Source organism: Anabrus simplex, chromosome 7, assembly GCF_040414725.1.
Source record: "Anabrus simplex isolate iqAnaSimp1 chromosome 7, ASM4041472v1, whole genome shotgun sequence".
Taxonomy (NCBI): Eukaryota; Metazoa; Arthropoda; class Insecta; order Orthoptera; family Tettigoniidae; genus Anabrus; species Anabrus simplex.
Window position 1 is genome coordinate 82,399,460 of NC_090271.1, and position 19,046 is coordinate 82,418,505.

Sequence of the window (19,046 nt, forward strand, 5' to 3'; positions counted from 1 at the left end):
CGTGGGCTTTTGATGTGTTCAATTTTACGTTAGTAAGTTGGTGCAAACATAGCTCCGAGGAAGTTTTTAACTTTAAAAGAAAAGGTAAGCATAATAGACTATCATAAGTGTGCGTAAACTGTCCGAAGTGTTTAAGATTGGAAAGACACAGGCAAAAATTGTGAAAAAGCAAGAGGAACTAGTAAAAGAATGGCATTTAAATGGCAACGAACAGCGCATTAAACTGTTTCAAAGTGGTAGTGGAGCTCTCATTGACAAGGCAACACTAGAGTGGTTCGCTAAAATAAGAAGTCAGAATGTCCGTGTCAGGACCAATGATACAAGCAAAAGCGTTAGAATTCGCGATTGGAGATTTCAAAGCCTCGAATAGCTGGCTAGAAAGATTCAGAAAGCGACATGGTATCAACTTCAGAGTGATTTGCGGAGAATCATCCAGTGTTAATATGGAGATTGTTGACACCTGGCAAGAAAAAACACCTTCAATCATAGACGGGTATGCTCCGGAAAATATTTTGAATGCCGATGAAACTGGATTATTTTTCCGTGCTTTACCCGACAAAACTTTGTGTAACATAAGATTGATACTGAAGCCTCCACTTTATCAATACATCAATGTATCAATCAATGTATTGATAAGCTGGAGGCTTCAGTATCAATCTTATGTTGTAGCTACAATCAATACGGAAATGAAACATAGAGTATGAAAAAACTTTGTGATTCAAAGGAAATTGTTTTACTGGTGGAAAAGTTGCGAAAGAACGTCTTTCGGTATTGTTATGTGCAAGTATGAGTGGAGAACGGGAGGAGCCCCTTGTGATAGGAAAAGCTGCAAAACCAAGGTGTTTTAAAAATATGGACGTTACGAAGTTTGGCATTCAATGGAAAGCGAATAGGAAAGCATGGATGACCAGAGAAATAATGACAGAGTGGCTAGAACAATTGGACAGAAAAATGATACGCCAGGAGCAAAAAGAGTTATTATTCCTCGATAATGCAGCATCGCATCCGGATACAATTAAGTTGCAAAATGTGAAGATCGTCTTTCTCGCACCAAATGTAACATCATTTTCTCAGCCGCTTGACCAAGGAGTGATCCAGAACTGCAAGGTTATGTACAGACAGTTATTGATGAAGCACACAGTATCAGAACTTAACGGGAATGAAGAAACCCTTCAAACACTAACAAAGGGGCTGAATGTTCTCCAAGCAATTTCATGGATAACCAATGCATGGAAAAACGTCACGGCCTCAACAATTCGTAACTGCTTTCTGAAAGCTGGGTTTCCCGCTAGTGGTGGACATCCCGAAATAGAATCGGATACCCTTCCTGACAGCATGGAAACAACACAAGAGGTGATTAATGCAGCAGGTTACAGTGTACAAGTGAACACAACAAGTGAACAACCTACTGTATATCGAAATTGATTCGGATATTCCAACAGAGTGTGAGAGTGGAGACACGAAAACGATTCTTCAGTCAATCCAAGGGAAGAATGACAAAAATGAAGATTTTGAGGAAAGCGGGAGTGAAGGTGATACTAATGACGACTTTGAAGAAAATACAGAAATGAATATGCTGCCAATAACCTCGTACAGTGAGGCTCTCGGCTTTGTTAAGCGACTGAAAGAATTTTATTATATTTCAAAACGATGAAAATGGTGTAAATTTGACCCATGATTTAATTGCACATAGTGGAAACATCACTGCTAAGCCGAAATGGACAAAACAAACGAACATTAAGCAATTTTTCAAGTGCTAATGTTTTACTGTACTGTGCTAGAGATTGAGTTTCAAAAACTCATACGTTGTTCTTAATTTTAACATGGTGAACGGTAATAGTGTACAGTGTGCTCAATAGAGGTTTCCATAGAAGTGTGTTTGTCTCTTTAATACAGTGCAGCATATTGTACAATACTGTATACAGTATACAATTAAAAGTACATTTGCTAGAATTGTTAACACATACAATACATGGGTTATTGTGTTCCAACTTATGTTTAATGGTACCGGTTTCATAACCTCTCGCGGGCGGACACCCTTCATAACGGACATTTTTTTCGGTCCCGAAGGTGTCCGTTCTAGGGAGGTTTTACTATATATATTAAAATTATAAAATTTTATCACTCACTGGATTATAGTGCAATCATGAAGGATCTTAATATTACACTGACTGAGCAAATGTCATGAAATAGTGAAGCACTGATGCGCAGGTGTGTTGTCTGCGCACCACACGCCCCCTGTGCCAGCGGCAGTTGTACAGGAGACCTTGTGAGCAGTGGCTGTGCATGTGACAGGTGTAACATGGAACATCGTTGTGAGTTGACACCATTCGAACGGGGTATGGTGGTCGGTGCCCGACGGATGGGAAGTGCGATTTCGGAAGTGGTGCGGGAATTCGGCCTCACACGATCAATCGTGTCCAGGGTGTATCGTGAATGGTTGAATGCGGGTGTCACTGTCCACAGCAGACGAACGACCGGCCGTCCAGCCACCCTCGATGACCGTGACATCAGAGACGGATTGTCAATAGCGACAGGCGGGCAACCGTGCAACAAATCACGGCTCAATTCAACACAGGCCGTGCTAGACACGTCTCCCAGTGGACAATCCGTAGGAACATGGGTTCTATGGGGTATGGGAGCCGGCGCCGCACACGGGTACCACAGTTAACCCAACGTCGTCGGGCACGACGACGTACATTTGTCGTCAGTCACTAGGGATGGACACTGGAACAATGGCGTAACGTGATATGGTCGGACGAATCATGATTTCAACTGCACTATGCCGATGGGAGGCACCGGGTATGGCGCAGACCACATGAAGCGATGGATCCCGCCTGCCTCGAAGTTAAGGTCCAGGGCGCTGGTGTCTGTGTTATGGTCTGGGGTGCATTTTCCTTGCATGGAATGGGTCCCCTAGTTGTTCTGGAAGAGACTTTGAATGATACGCGGTATGTTGAGCTCCTCGAAGACCATCTCCACCCATTTTTGGCCTTCCAGCGTCCAGACGGTTCTGCAGTGTTTCAAGATGATAACGCGCCGCCACATCGCTCGCACATCGCCCGGGAATGGTTCCAGGAACATGCAACGGAGGTCCAACGACTGCCATGGCCACCCAGGAGCCCCAATATGAACCCTATCGAACATATCTGGGATGTCCTGGAACGCAGGCTCCGTGCCATGGATCCTGCACCCATGAACAGACCAGCATTGGTGGCCACTCTGCAAGCGATTTGGTGTCAGCTGCGTCCAGAGAGCTACCAGGAACTTGTCGACTCACTTCCATGGCATCTCACTGCAGTTCGCAGGGCCAGAGGAGGCCCCACACGCCATTAGGTGACTATCCCATGACATTTCCTGAGTCAGTGTATAATCTAATGACTATTGGATTATAGTACAATCATGAAGTATCTTGTATATTGTAATGTATTGAATAGCTAGTTGTAATAAAATTTTATAATTTTAAAATATCGGAAGGTTCAACAAGAATATTCAGGATTTCTTCTTCCACGAGATCTCCATCCATTTCAGACTGTTGATCATATACGAAAAACCGAAAAAAAAAATATAGATGCAGAGTCTCGGTGTATATTTACACATAACGACTAGGTGAAATATTCGACTTTATGTAACTGAATGTAAACTATACGGTGCTATAATCTATTAGTCCGTATTGGTCCGTATCGACAGTTCAAGTACAAGTATGAAGGATGAGTTCTCCACCTAATCAATACTTTATTTTATATAATAATTTGCATAAAAACAGTACCTGTTTCGACCCGTAAATAGGTCATCTTCAGCTATTAGAGAACTTACTTAATAGCAACTGTACAGAATAAACAGTATTAAAATGAACTAAAATGAACACATGTAAGTCAGGAACACATCCAGGAATGTAGTAGCACAGATTTTTAACCAACATCCATCAACTTAACATAATACCCTTTGTAAATTTTACTTTCAGTTTCAGTAGTATGTAACATGATCTACGACAGTAATCCCAAAAATAAGGTCCCCTAATCTTTTATAAATACAGAACCCTGTTCGTGTGGCTTTTGGTCACAATATTGTGAAGAGTCTTTCCCGCGCTCGCATATAAACATACACCCGCTGAGCTGAAGCACTCAAGTCTTGGCTTGGAAGCTGCTGAGAATGGAGCTCCTATTGGATGTTACCGCCAAGTGCGAAGTGCATGTAGTCATTCGGTTTTTGAACGCAAAAGGTACTGAACCGATTCAAATCCATCGTCAATTGACGGAAGTGTATGACGAGTCGTGCATGGATGTCAAAAATGTTCGGAAGTGGTGTAAAGAGTTTGCAGCTGGTCGGACTGAAATTTTATGACGAATAAAGAAGCGGGATAGCGCCAATTTCCGTCAAGACAGTCATGCAGGTTGAGCAAATCCTGCGTGAAGATTAGCAGATCACTCTGAATGATCTCTGCACTTTGGTTCCTGTGGTTTCCCAAAGCACCACTCACAGAATTTTAACGGAAAAGTTGAAATGCCAGAAGGTGTGCACAAGATGGGTGCCACGCACGCTGACTGAAGACCATATCCGACAATGAGTGGATTCTTCCCGCGCATTTCTTCAACGCTTTGCAACCGAACAGGACAACATTTTGGACTCGATTGTCACGGGTGACAAAACCTGGGTGTTCCACTTTACACCAGAGACCAAGCAACAATCATGCCAGTGGCAGTTTCCCTCATCGCCAAAGCCGCGGAAATTGAAGCAAACACAGTCTCCTAGTAAAGTCATGACAACTGTGGTTTGGGATCGAAAAGGGGTATTGTTGGTCGACTTCATGCCCGCTGGGACCACAATTAACGCTGACAGGTACTGTGAGATTCTGAAAAAACTCAGGCGGGCAATTCAGAGCCACAGAAGAGGAATGTTGAGCAAGGGCATAAACATTCTCCTTTACAACGCTCGCCAGCACGTCGCCCGGCAAACCGTTGCTCTCCTGCAACAGTTTCAGTGGAACATCACCTACCCACCCTATAGTCCCGACTTGGCGCCCAGTGACGATCACTTGTTCCCTAATGTGAAAGAACATTTGGCTGCAAAGTGATTCAGCATGATAACAAGGTGAAAGATGAGGTTCACAACTTCCTGAACAGCATGGCATGGAGCTGGTATGACATGGGCATACAAAAACTGTCACACTGTCCACAAAAATGCATCGACCGAAATTGTGATTGTGTAGAAAAATAGCTAAATGTTCAAGCTGTAAAATGATATAAACCATTGTAGAAATAAACAGGTCTATGTATTTATAAAAAAATAGGAAACCTTATTTTTCGGATTACCTTCGTATCTTCTAGTCATTTGTATTTCTGTTGAATCTTTGAGATCTCCATCCATTTCAGACTGTTGACCATATACGAAAAACCCCAAAAAATATAGATACAGAGTCCCGGTGTATATTTACACTCAACGACTTTCCTTGAGTTCCATCTGTTTGTGGCGTCGATAGATTTTGCAGATTTGGTAGAGCTATCCTTTGACTTCAGGGTGCAGATCAAATGTTTTAATTCTATGAGGTTCCTTCGCAGTATTGTATATTAAATAATCAAACCTTAACACACTGTTGTCCGGGCGCGCGCTACTTCATTCTTTCCTGTGGACTGGCAACAGAAGCACACCTAGCGTGAGAAGTAGGATGAAATATAAATACATGTAACTTTTAAATGACAATAAAATGACCTGTAAATGGTTCCAGGATTCCGTTTTCATCCTTATTTGTCCATCCATCAACCTCACTGTCCTTACTATCACTGGCGACTTCACTCGTATTATTGTCGCCGTCAACAGACCCGCCTGAACTGAATGTCGCACTTTCAATTCCGCGCGTATATTTTAATGTTGACGAACACACATCTTCACAATCACTAATACTAACATTTTCGAAATCACAACGGACATCAGATAAACTATCAGCATGCAATTCTCCAAATATTTCATCATCGTTCAAGCTGTCTGCTACGGCGCACCATGCTGACACCTGTCAATACGATCGGCCACGTGGTACTGAGTGTTATGAAACCATCCACACTTCCTGTGCCAAAAGCATTGTCAAGGAAAGAATATATCTATCCAAATTCCGATCAACAAAAACTTTAGTTTGTAAACGACACGAAATATTTCGATTAATAAGCGGCGGAGAGGATATAAGTACTCAAGAATGAAGCAAGGTGAGAAAACGATAATTTATGTAGCTGGTCTTCGTGCACCAGTACGAAACTATGTTAATTAACGTAACCCGTCTTTAATGTGTTAAAATCATGGACCTCATCGTTAAATTGTAGTTTAAATTATTTCAGTCGGGATTGGGATAAGAGTTTTTCTCCTTATGACATTTCTTTTTGCTTGTTATAGGATAAATCAATCACCTATTGGATATTCACTACTTGAGAGTTAGAAAGGTTCATCTGGATAAGGTCTGAATAATTAATTAATTTAATGTAACTTATAATGTAAAATTAAATTAGGATGAAATTCCTAACTGCGACGACTAAATGTGACATTAAATTATTATTTAAATAAATGTGTGATAAGGGTTACATTCTTTTAAAGGCAAAACGTACCAATGATATTTGCATAGACAAGAGACTGGCAATGGGATTTAGCCCATATATTTATTTTGGTTTTGCGGTGATAGCAATTACTACATTTGATGTATTAAACCGACTCATTGGTGTATAGCAACCTGCTAGTTTAACGATAATAAAATTGTCCCGAGTACACTCGATCTATGTTACATGACCCCGAGTCAGGTTTTCCTACTAGATTGTGGATTTGATTTCAGTGATAACGTGAGATAAGTGGTAGCCACCTTCTGTACAGGTTCCGTCACGTAAATTCTGTTAGTTGCGCAGGCACATAAAGGAAGGAAATAGAAGTGATTTGGATGGTGCAGGGAAAGAGGCTGGAACAAGTAAGTTAGATGGAATATCTAGGAGTGATTTTTAACAGAAAAGGGTGTTGGGAGGATCAAATTAGAAGAGCGAGACGTAAGGGGATGGCAGCCCTAGCCTCAGTCAAATACTTAGTGGCCAAATTTCCGGGAATTAGCTATAAAACTCTGAGGTTAGTACAGGGTGTTTCAAAAAGAATATACGTATTACAAAGTATTATTTTGTCCAAACTATCGATCGGTGCGCCGCGGCTCGGCTATTGGAGAAATGAATACCTAGTCTAGTTTATATTAATAGCTGCTAGATGTCAATTGTCTTCTGTTTCGCTTGGTAACTGTCAAATGTTTAAAATGGCTACTCCGCAGCAGAAATCATTTTGTTTTCTCGAGTTTGAGAAGTGCAATTCCGTTATTACAGTGCAAAGACGTTTCAGGTTGAGGTTCCAAATTGATCCTCTGAATGGGTGGAACATTCGCAGATGGTATCGACAGTCTGTAGATACAGGATGTGTATGTAAAGGAAAGAGTCCTGGCCGCCCTCGTGTTCCTGAAGAAAATGTAGTCCTTCAAAATCAACACGCCGTGAGAGTGAGGAGTTACAACTGCCTACAACAATAATTTGGCGCGTTTTGAGAGGTCGGTTGGTTATGAAGCCGTACAAGTTACAGCTGTTACAAACTCTGCGCCCTGATGACAAACGCAAACGTGTGGCATTTTGTAACAAGATTCTTGATGCTGTTGACAATGATAACACTTTCCCACAACACATCGTGTTCAGTGATGAAGCGACTTTCCATGTTAGTGGTCAGGTGAACAAACACAATGTTCAAATTTGGGGCGTACAGGACACATGTGAAATCATTGAACATGTACGAGATTCCCCCAAAGTCAATGTGTTTTGTGTGATATCCCGATCATCTGTTTACGCCCCACTCTTCTTTGATGGAAACACAGTTAACGGTCAGCAGTACCTCGCTATGTTACAAAACTGGTTGCTTCCGGGGCTACACGAAGACAACCTCATTTTTCAACATGACAGGGCACCCCCTCACTGGAGTCGCCAAGTGTGTGAATATCTAAATGAAACTCTACCAAACTGTTGGACTGGTCGTCAAGGAGCTGGCGACTTATCATATCTCAGCTGGGCTCCACGGTCACTGGATTGGACACCCTGTGACTTCTTCCTGTGGGGTTTCATTAAAGACAACGTTTATGTACCACCACTCCCACAGAACCTGGAAGAGTTGAAGAACCAGATCCATACTGCTATAACATCAGTGACGAAGGACATGTTTGCCCAAGTATGGGAGGAATTTGAGTATCGATGTTATATTGTTTTCGTGTCGCTAATGGAGGACATATTGGACATCTGTAATCTGAACTTGAGAGGTTCGTAAATATGTGTGTAAAGTTTCATATTCGTATTTCTTACAGTTTATTAAATATATGCAATTGAAATACGTATATCCTTTTTGAAACACCATGTATTAAGAACGGTTGAATTTGGTAGGATAATGTATGGGGGCTGGAGGAAAAGAGAGTAGACTTAAGACAAATTATTAGCAAATTTGGTGAGGCTGTGATGGGGCTCCCTCAGTGCACAGCAAATGCAGGGGTGGAATTAATGTGTGAGGAAGATATAGAGCTGGAGTGTGTGGTAAGAGTAGTTAAATACTGGATAATTTTGAAAAGGGAAGAAGGTGGGAGGGTGCTGCAACAAACTGCGTACAAGCAACAATTAAAGAGCATGTATAAGGGGTGCTGGCTAAAAAAAATTAAAGGATACCTGGGGAAGGTAGGATTGAGGTACATGTGGGAAGAGGTTTGGATGAAGAAAGAAGCTAGAGACTGAGGGTGCTTTCGAGGAGGATTAGAGATATACAAAAGCAGAAATTATTAGAAGAAAGTAGGCAAGGAGGATCGCTTAGTGTTTTTAATAAAGTAATGGAAGTGACAGGGATAAATATTAGATATGTGGATAGGTTAAATAGAGGAGGGTTAATATGGTGGTTGATGGGACTATACAAGAATAAGAGTTGGTTAAAGGGTAGATATAATACAGTATGTGTATTATGTGGGATAGTAGGCAACGACTGTCACTTAATTGGTAATTGTGAAGATATGAGAAAGGTAAGAAATATATTGTTGAGTGCCAAACATTGTGAACTATTAGAAAAAGAGGATGAGCAGAAAATTGTAAGGTGGATTATCAGACAATGAGAGGACGGAGGAGATTTAAACGGATATTTACGTGCGATTAAGAGAATTTGCAAAAGAAAGTTGTGAGAGGAAGGTGCATAGGAAGAAAGGTGAAAGAGTGAACGGTGCAAAGTGAGAGGAGTGTATAAAAGTGATAAAATATTCTATTTGTTATGAGTAGAGTAGATGAGTGTGGTCAAGTGTGAATTGTGAGTGAAGGACTATTATATCAAAGTGCTGCTAGTTGTTTTTTTACGTCGCACCGACACAGATAGGTCTTACGGCGACGATGGGACAGGAAAGGGCTAGAAGTGGAAAGGAAGCGACCGTGGCCTTAATTAAGGTACAGCCCCAGCATTTGCCTGGTGTGAAAATGGGAAACCACGGAAAACCATTTTCAGGGCTGCCGACAGTGAGGTTCGAACCTACTATCTCCCGAATACTGGATACTGGCCGCACTTAAGCGACTGCAGCTATCGAGCTCGGTATATCAAAGTGTAATAAGTTGGAATGACATTGAAAATTTGAAGGTGTGTGTAGGGTAATTATGATAGAGATCTGATAAGATATTGTAATTGTAGAAGGTTTAATCAATTGTGATAGGGTATGATATTATGTAACTGTTGACTCATAAGTGTACTGGAATTTATTTGGTAGCAGATCAGTTTTTAAGAACTGCTAAATCAGTAGGTGAGCAGGTAAGCACATGTGCTGAGGATGATGAAATGTGAAGTCAGCAGATTCGGCAAGCAGTGAACTGTTGAAATAATTAAAGTTAAGGATGTTTTAGATGCGAGAGATGAATGGGTAGGGCTAGATTAGAATTATTTATTTATTTGTATGTTTTATTTTATTTTATGGGAACATGTATTTGGGTAACTGCCCGTTATGTTCAGCAAATAGATTATACTATACTACAGGTCAACGCCCCAAACAAATAGCATATTTAAAAATAAAAAATTTAAAAAAACATTCTTTGAGAGATCAGATCTTCAATCATGCTATGAGGAGATTATAATCCTATTGCTTTCCACCCCCCACCCCCCCTTAAAACAATACCCATAACACAAAACATCTTGCAAAATTTTCAGAACATTGCTGCATAAATTCCAAACTACTTTGGATTGACAGATTTATTTGCATTTCACATTGAAAAAAAAAAGTATCACCAGAAATACATACATGCAAACAAAGCAGCAAATTTAAGATTATTTTTCAGATATTATATGACCACCTATCTGCTAAATTCAACAGCGTCTCAAAGATTTTGTGTAAATCTTGAAATATAAGGCAAAAACAATTGAATGAAACCCTTTATTGGTAACAACTATTATGGACACTGAATTCCAACTACTAGTATGAAACTCCACCTTGTTATCTAATATTATTGTACGAGGCAGAATGAGGTCCTAGATTTCTGACCTATTTACTATGATGATTTTCTAAATCAAGAAAAATTCCTGTATAATTATCAAGAGAATTTGAGCAATAGATATAAATTAAAAAACAAAACAAGAATGCACATCTTGAAATGCTTGACTATACTTAAATAACAAAATAAAGCATGCTTAAAGGTATTCTGTGAAAATAGACCAGAATTCTTACAGAATAATTGCCAAAACAGAGAGAGAACAAAATTAAAAGAAAATTGTAATGCAAATCCAAGATCTGCCCACAATTTTATTAAATACTGTATCTGCATCTTACTTATACAATCAACCATGCATTTGGAAGGGCCTTCATGTAACTGATGTACCCCTTAAAATATCACAAAAGAATTTGAAGTGAAAAGAAATTTGATGAGACGCATCAAAAGCACTTCACCAAACCTTCTAGATTAACCAAAGAGCTAAAAAATGGAAGAAAAAAAAAATCAGATTTGCTATAAGAGAACAGTACATATAATACTTTGATTCTCTCATCCATGCCTTCTTTAGGAACTCTGTGAAAAAGTCCTTACACACAACAGTTTTGATTCTCTTATCCATGACTTCTTTAGGTACTCAGTGAAAAAATTCCTATCACTTTTAAGAACACAGTTCATAAATATTATGTGTACAGTTCATGAACATATTATATCTAACCAAACCAAACCAAACCCCATGGCACTACAGCCCTTGGAGGGCCTTGGCCTACCAAGCGACCGCTGCTCAGCCCGAAGGCCTGCAGATTACGAGGTGTCGTGTGGTCAGCACGACGCTTCCTCTCAGCCGTTATTCTTGGCTTTCTAGACCGGGGCCGCCATCTCACCATCAGATAGCTCCTCAATTCTAATCACGTAGGCTGAGTGGACCTCGAACCAGCCCTCAGGTCCAGGTAAAAATCCCTGACCTGGCCGGGAATCGAACCCGGGGCCTCCGGGTAAGAGGCAGGCACGCTACCCCTACACCGCGGGGCCGGCTTATTATATCTATAGCTTATATAATATAATAACAATGCCAACCAGCACCTTGAGTAACAAAACAAAAAGTAGAAAATTAAGTACTTGAGAGTTTAGTTCCATAAATAACTAGCCAATAGAGGTAAGGTTTGAAAGGAACTGAACAGTTTACAGATGTACATTATGTAGACAGCAGAGGTTTGGATAGGAAGAAAAATTTAAAAAAGAAAAACAGAAAAAGCCACCTGTAATCACTTAACCAATGAATGATTCTGTGAAACCTATTTTCAACATCTGGTAAATCTAATTGTACCATTTATCATTCATGCATATGGATCGTGCAGTCTTCAGTGTAGGAGAAGTTGAATTCTGCAAGTGCCACATTATCTCGTCTTTTAACAATATGCCGAGCCTTGAAATTATCCCTTGTGAGTAACATGTGGAACAAACAGGGTTTAAATGTTAAGTTTAAACCAGGCCTGATTACTGAAACTCTTCATTTAGGAGATTCCTCTGGAAGACAGACTTTGGGTCCCTGCTTTTATTCTAAAAACCACGTTTACATTAATAGTTTTACTGTGATGGTAACTTCATTCTGATAACACAACTTATTTTCTATTCTGTGATAATAGTTTTTTTTTCATCCTTAAATATATTAATTTTATTGTATTAATTTTAATCTTTCTGACACAGAAATTGTTCCCTAAGGGTGTAACTTTTTAATATATATATATATATATATATATATATTTCTCACAAGCAAATGTAATGCTAGACTGTGGCAATGGGGTTCATATTTCCCCAATATGAAGAACAGATTAAATTTAACAAACATGAGTCTTCTGTTAAATGTGTTTTTTTTTTTTTTTTTTTTTTTTTTTTTTTTTTTTTTTTTTTTTTTTTTTTTTTTTTTCCCAGCAGGGTTTGAATATATCAAATATTCATGGAAAGCCTCTTATTTTCTTCCCTTGACTTGCTTCTCCAGATTCTCTCTGGGTAGGGTAGTCTACCACAGCCCTCCACTTCGCTCAATCTATCCACCACTCCTTTTCTAGCACTATAATGCTATAGACTTCTCTAGTTTCAATACAGCCAATCACAGAGTTGATTCTCCTCATTCTAGACTTCCCCTAGGCCTCTTCACAGTCACCGTATCCATAAATGTTCTCCTTTGGAATTCTCTCCCTTGGCATTCTAGTCATGCGTTTAAACCATTTCAGCCTGCTACGTCAATCTCTTCTTACAAACTCACACTTTTTTCCTTACTTTCTCATTTCGTATTCCATCTTGTCTTGTCTTTCCCTGTATTCTCCTTGAAAACCTTATTCCGGCTACATGCATCTTACTACAGTTTCGCTTAGTCAGGGCCCAGGCCACAGAAGCATAGGTCAATGTAGGTTTAAAACAGGATGAGTACAAAACCTTCTTGCACTTGATTGGCACATATTTGTTCCATGTCTCTCACGCACAGGTAGAAACTTGCAGATTGCTGGATTAAATTAATTTCTCTATCTAAATTTCCATCCCGTGACATCATGCTACCCAAATATTTACCACGTAAAATACATCTGCCAAACAGCTTGTGTCTAGAACACAAGGACGGGAAAAACTTGGGAGGAAATGGCAACGCTGCATCTTGTCATGGCCAAAATCTTGCTTTTCACAGCAATAATCTTCATTTCAAAATTTCTTATACCTCATTTCATAAATAAACTCATGCCTGTATTCCCTCTTCAGCATATCCCACTATTATGATGTCGTCAGCAAATAGCATAGATTTTACTTGCTCTCTCATCATTATCTTCTCCAATATTATGTAGAACTCTATAGTGTTTTGATATAATGCTATTACAATCTGCATTGTTTCATTCCAATCTGTGCCTCGATCGATGAGTTCCGTATCAAAAGGCTTGGAACACTTTTCATATTCCTTTTCTATAGACAGAAAAATCATTTCCATGATTTTCCATACCTTTCCATATTCCTAATAGTTTTAAATCATTGGATGTAGTGTAAATATTGGGTCAATTGTGGACCTGCCTAGTCTGAATCCATATTGGTGGTCTGCAAAGTATTCCTTTGGCAATTCTCTTATTCGTTTATCCAAGACTATATCAAGGATCTTAGCTGTATGAGGCATCTGTGTCACTCTTCTGTAGTTTTTATGGAAAGTACCACCTACAATTGAGTCCTATTACTATACACTGTCATTGCACTACATTTTATTTTCTTAAATTTATATATATATTTCTTTTATTTTTTTATTTTTATTTTTTGCTAGTGGTTTGACATCGCACGAACTCAGGTTTTCGGCAATGAAAGGCTGTAGAAGGGCTGGGGCAAGGAAAAAAAGCGAACGTGGCCTTAAGTACGGTACAGCCCCCGCATTTCCCTGATGTGAAAATGGGAAACCATGGAAAATCATCTTCAAGACTGCCAATGGTGGGTTTGAACCCACCTTCTCCCAAATGCAAACTCACAGCTACATGGCCCGTAATACACAGCCAACTCACTATACATGAAGTGCAGGAATTAGCTTATATACCAAGATACATTTACCAAAAAAAAAAACCCTATATTCAGTACATGATTAGCAATGTTGCTTGCCCTCATAATTAATTAACTAATCAATTACGTGACCAACAGAACTAACAAACATAGAATAGTAGCTTAATAAGGGTGCCAGAGATGTTGAAAACTAAATAAGGAGTAGGAATCAATAATGAACAATACTGTCATGACACTAACAATGGGTTCCAGTTTTATGAAGCAGTGAAAGCCCTACCACCACAGAATTTTTGCAAATCACGTTTAGCAGTGGTATAAGAGAATACACCCTTATTCCATTTACAGGAAGTATGATCTCCTTCAACACATAAAATTCTAAAATAAGGTAAGAAAATTTGCAATTGTCTACTTTTCCAGCAGCTATCTTTGACTAATTTAATCCACCACCCATGGCATGCAATGACTGCACATTGCTTTTGCCACAGCATACTGTCTACAATGATGCAAAAAAATTGCTATGAAAATCATTGCATTGAAACTGGTATAATGCATTACAAGGAAACAACTACCAGTTCTTACAGCAGAACTAATATAATAAAATTTAGCAATGTGTGCTAATTCAACTTATAATATAGAATTTTTCAAAGAAAAGACGGCTCACAATGAAATACACTACAGTCCTGTTCAACTGAATTTGTTGGGACCAAAGATGTTTCAGTTGAATGAAATTTGATTAACGTGGGATAACTGGATTTCAAAACAACTACAGGCATTAATTTACAGTAAAATATCAGCTACATCTAACTGAATACAAATCTCAACTGGCAGGTGTCTCATGACCATCACAGGGTACGTCCTAAAAAAGACAGTGAGTACACAATACTTTAGTGTGCACAATTATCATGTGCGGCGAATGTTTGTGTACAGCCAACACATCACAGCAGTAGCACTGCTGTGAATAGCTGGCCTTACCATCACTGAACTTACTCTTTGGTAAATAACAGCTAGACCAAATCAAATACAGTTCTGTACGTTTTTTGTTGGTGTATTGAAATAAAAGTTAGTTTCTCCCTTTAATATTTTGCAATACCTACTGTATGATGAAAAGGATCATTCAAAAATATTTGAGAAGTGCTTTTCTGGTGCTCCCGCGTAAAATACGGTCAAGCACGACTTTTAGCGATTCCATTAACCCGGATTTTAGTTAAACGGGACTCTAGTGTAAAAGCCTTACAGTACAAGTCAGGAAACAATTATTCAAAAACGGCCATCCTAAAGCATAGGATGAAAAAGAATTATAATCACAGAATAGATAATAAGTTGTGGTATCAGAATGAAGTTACAATCACAGTAAAACTATTCATGTAAATGTTTTTCTAGAATAAAAGCAGGGCCAAAAAATGTGTCTGTGATAAGTGATGCCACACCAAGAGGACAGAAAAGAAGACGTGTGATCCACCCTTAAAAAGTTCTGCAAAATAAAACAGATCTGCCACCAAGTAAACATATGATATACTAAGCTTCCCTTTTCCATAACAACACATTCATCCTAATTCATGCACTACCAAATATCAAATACCCATTTACAAAACTGAAATTTGGTTGTGAACATATAAATTAATATCTCCAGTAGGTTCACTATGCAGTACCATTTGGTAGGCAAATTACACTGCTAAATTCACTTACTGGCATGTCATATGGTTATATATGTTGAAAAAGCCTTCCTCATAAGAGAATTCCAGGAAAAAAGGAAATTTCATCATCTAAAATCAAACTCAACTAAACTGCACTACCTAAAATGAGTCCAAAGTACTAGTCATTGTAGCACAGTTAAGGCTACAAAGACAACCAATTAAACGCTCAATGGAGAGAAAAGAGAATCATTTCTAGTAAGACTATAAAAGATTTATACTTTGTACCCATCAGTATTCACTTCAAATTCTCTGTAATATATCAAAAAATTCAGATTCCAACCATTACAAATAAATCAGCAACTTGCATCGCAGTCAAAGGAAAAGGTATAACAATACTTGTTATCCTTCCTGCTATTGACAAAAAAAGTTTCGGTACCACTGAGCTATGAAGAAAGAAAAAAGAACTATAAAAAAAATTCCGAACTGAACAACTATCAATTTGAGCTTGGACCCTGTATTAGTTCAATTAAGTTTTTTAAACATCGACCAATAACAATTCATATGAAACGTACACTCATGGGCAGTGCCATTGTGAGGAAATAGCAGTGCTCGGTCTAATGAGTGTAACAGGAGGGCATGTAACAGCGAAAACATCAGATGTCGTACAGGCTGTTTGAGTAATAACTGACACAAGGACCACCGTGAGAATGTGAATTTGTAGAAAAGCACTGCTGCCAGGATCAAATGTCGTGGTGTACGACATGCTGTTGACATGGTCGCCATTGGCTACCTTGGATCGTGAAGCAGATCATTTGTCATTTCAACACTGGACAGCAATGTGTGAGCAGCCACATTATTCAGAACCATATCTTTGCCATGGGATACAGAAGTGAGCATCCCGTGGAATATCTCCATTCAACACCTGTCATGAGGCACAACTGGAATGGGCAAAGGCACACCACAATTGGACAGTCAAAGCATGGAAAATTGTTGCCTGGCGAGATGAGTTGAGCTACCAGTGGCCAGGTATGAGTGTGTTATCAACAACATGAGACAATGGATACCTCTTGCCAGCAGGGTACAATTCAGGCCGGTGGTGGCGGTATCCTTGTATGTGGAATGTTCAAGTTCGATGAATTGGGACCCCTGGTACACCTGACAACAACCCTCACCAGCGAACCTGCTGGCAGATCATGCTCACACCTGTGTTTAGCTCCAGCACCCTGCATGTAACCTGTTCCTACAGCAAGACAATGTTCCAGTCAGTCGATCCCAAAATGTGACCGAATGGTTCATTGGGCATTCCACAGATACTTGCCTCGTCCTCGATATCAGTCCAACTGAGCACATCCAGGACGCCGTCAAGAGAGACCAGCTCTGACCAATCTTCGTGGATTGTGTGTGTAATAATGTAGTGTGTGTAGTGTGTGTAGTAATGTGTAGTAATCACGGATCAGTATGGCTCTCGAACACCTCCAGTGCCTTGCAGAGCCCATGCCACACCACAGCCATAAAGCAAAAAGGTGGTCCTACACGCTACTAGACAGGTATCTCTTAATTCAATTGCTCATGCGTGTATTCCTCAGTTTGTAACGTGTATAAACACAGTAGCAATTTCTTCTGAGCATTTATGGAATAAAACAAGCCCTGTTAAAACAATGAACTGGATCATAGTTGCTGAACTGATACCCAAAGCAACTGAGAAAAATATCTTTCATAAGGGTCATGGTTAAATGTAACACCTATATTATTATTTACACCTCTCCTAACCACATATCTTCAGTTATACAATTGGGCATTTCTCTCACTTATTTGAACGAACTCAATTATATATTGGTACCAAACACATTTTTTAAAGTAGTAGCCAGAAAAATATTTCAAAATTCCAAATTCTGGAAAGTAAACAATTACAGAATGTAACCAGAACATTAATCTGCCACGTTGCAAGGGCTGGTGAGTAGCTGAACAATCTCGAATGGTAACGCTTTACAATTATTGTATAGTTAAATAGAAAAATATATAAAACATAATTCATGCAAATAAAGGAAGTTATGGACATACCTGGTCGACGCACCACCACTACATCCTCGGGATTGATAATATTTCTCTCTACAGCAGGTCCTTTGTTGACAGGCAGATTGCGCCGAATATCAACAGTTATTTTTTTAAGTTCATTAATATCAAATCCCGAGCCATCTGGCCCACGAAATACAGGCCGTTCTGTACGCTCTTCTTCGTAATTTCCACCACTTGAAGCACGGAATCTAAAACAATATAGTTAAAATAAAGCACATTCTATAAACACAAACTACCATCAGTTACCAACACTTTAGACACAAAACAAGGTTAAGGGAAGGGGGGAGACAATATCAAACATTAATAAAAGGAAAAGCCCATCTTATGCATTCGATGAAATAAATAGCCTTCTGAAACCTGATGCCCAACACAGTAAAAAATCTGCAATTATACTGCACAGAGCAATTACCCTATTTACTTGATTGTACGCCAACCTTGTTCTGTGTTCCTAATAAAAAAAAATCCTCAGCGTAGAATCTGTATCGTTAACAGGGACGGTTAACTAGAAGACACCCTTTACTGACGCAATAGCGGAAATTTCAAAACAATGGAAGCTGTTGTAAGTAAATTTTTGCCACATTTTACACCAACAAACAAAAATTTTTAAAAATCAGGGATGCTCAGTTATATAAAGAACAATGGCGCAATCAGATTGGTGGAGAAAATGTTTCTTTTCCAGAAAATAAGGTCACTTTGTTACGTCCAGGTGCGCAATGCACATCGAAAAAAATCAGTACTTGTTGTGCAAGAGCACAAATCACTGGCCGCTACTGTGCTTCAGGGAAGGGTGGATAAGTGGAGTGTATGATGCCAGAAACAGAAATAATGCTCCGTGCGAATGCACAAGTTTCTTCGTTCGACTTGTGAAAATCATTGTCCTTGTCTCTTACAGACAATATCTGCAGTTTGTTTATTAAGCAGCCAAAATTGCATACACTGTGCAAGAACAAACAGTAATTAAGATACACTTGCCAGTCAAGGAATGCACCCCAATTATTTCTCCTCTCATCTGTTGGACTCCGAAACGCTTCTTACTTAACATGCGTGAAGATGCAACGCTGCTGCCACATAATCGTCCATTCCTATACTCACAAACATTGTAAAAGGAATGAAATACTGAACGAAAGAAACAATGTGCCCAATGGTTTGATTACAGTAAATCTTCAATATTACCCTCTCTTCTTCGATCTTCACGTAACAAGAAAAGACCCTGGAGTTAAATCGGCCAAGCGCTCAGGCTATTTAACTGGTCCACTACGGGCTACCTATCTCCCACGATAATTACCATTTGAGTGTTGCTCGACACTACTTTTACTTCAATACCGTTCTT

General features: G+C 39.3%; 1 protein-coding gene across 3 annotated transcripts in view; it reads right to left on the reverse strand.

Annotated features, from left to right (window-relative positions):
* Positions 1–19,046, reverse strand: part of LOC136877271 (serine/arginine repetitive matrix protein 1) — a 371,265-nt gene that overhangs the window by 210,957 nt on the left and 141,262 nt on the right. For all 3 annotated transcript variants that reach the window (XM_067151182.2, XM_067151181.2, XM_067151183.2), the window contains exon 5: positions 17,702–17,904. In XM_067151182.2, coding sequence (XP_067007283.1) covers positions 17,702–17,904 — 203 coding nt within the window. The remainder of the gene's footprint in view (positions 1–17,701; positions 17,905–19,046) is intronic.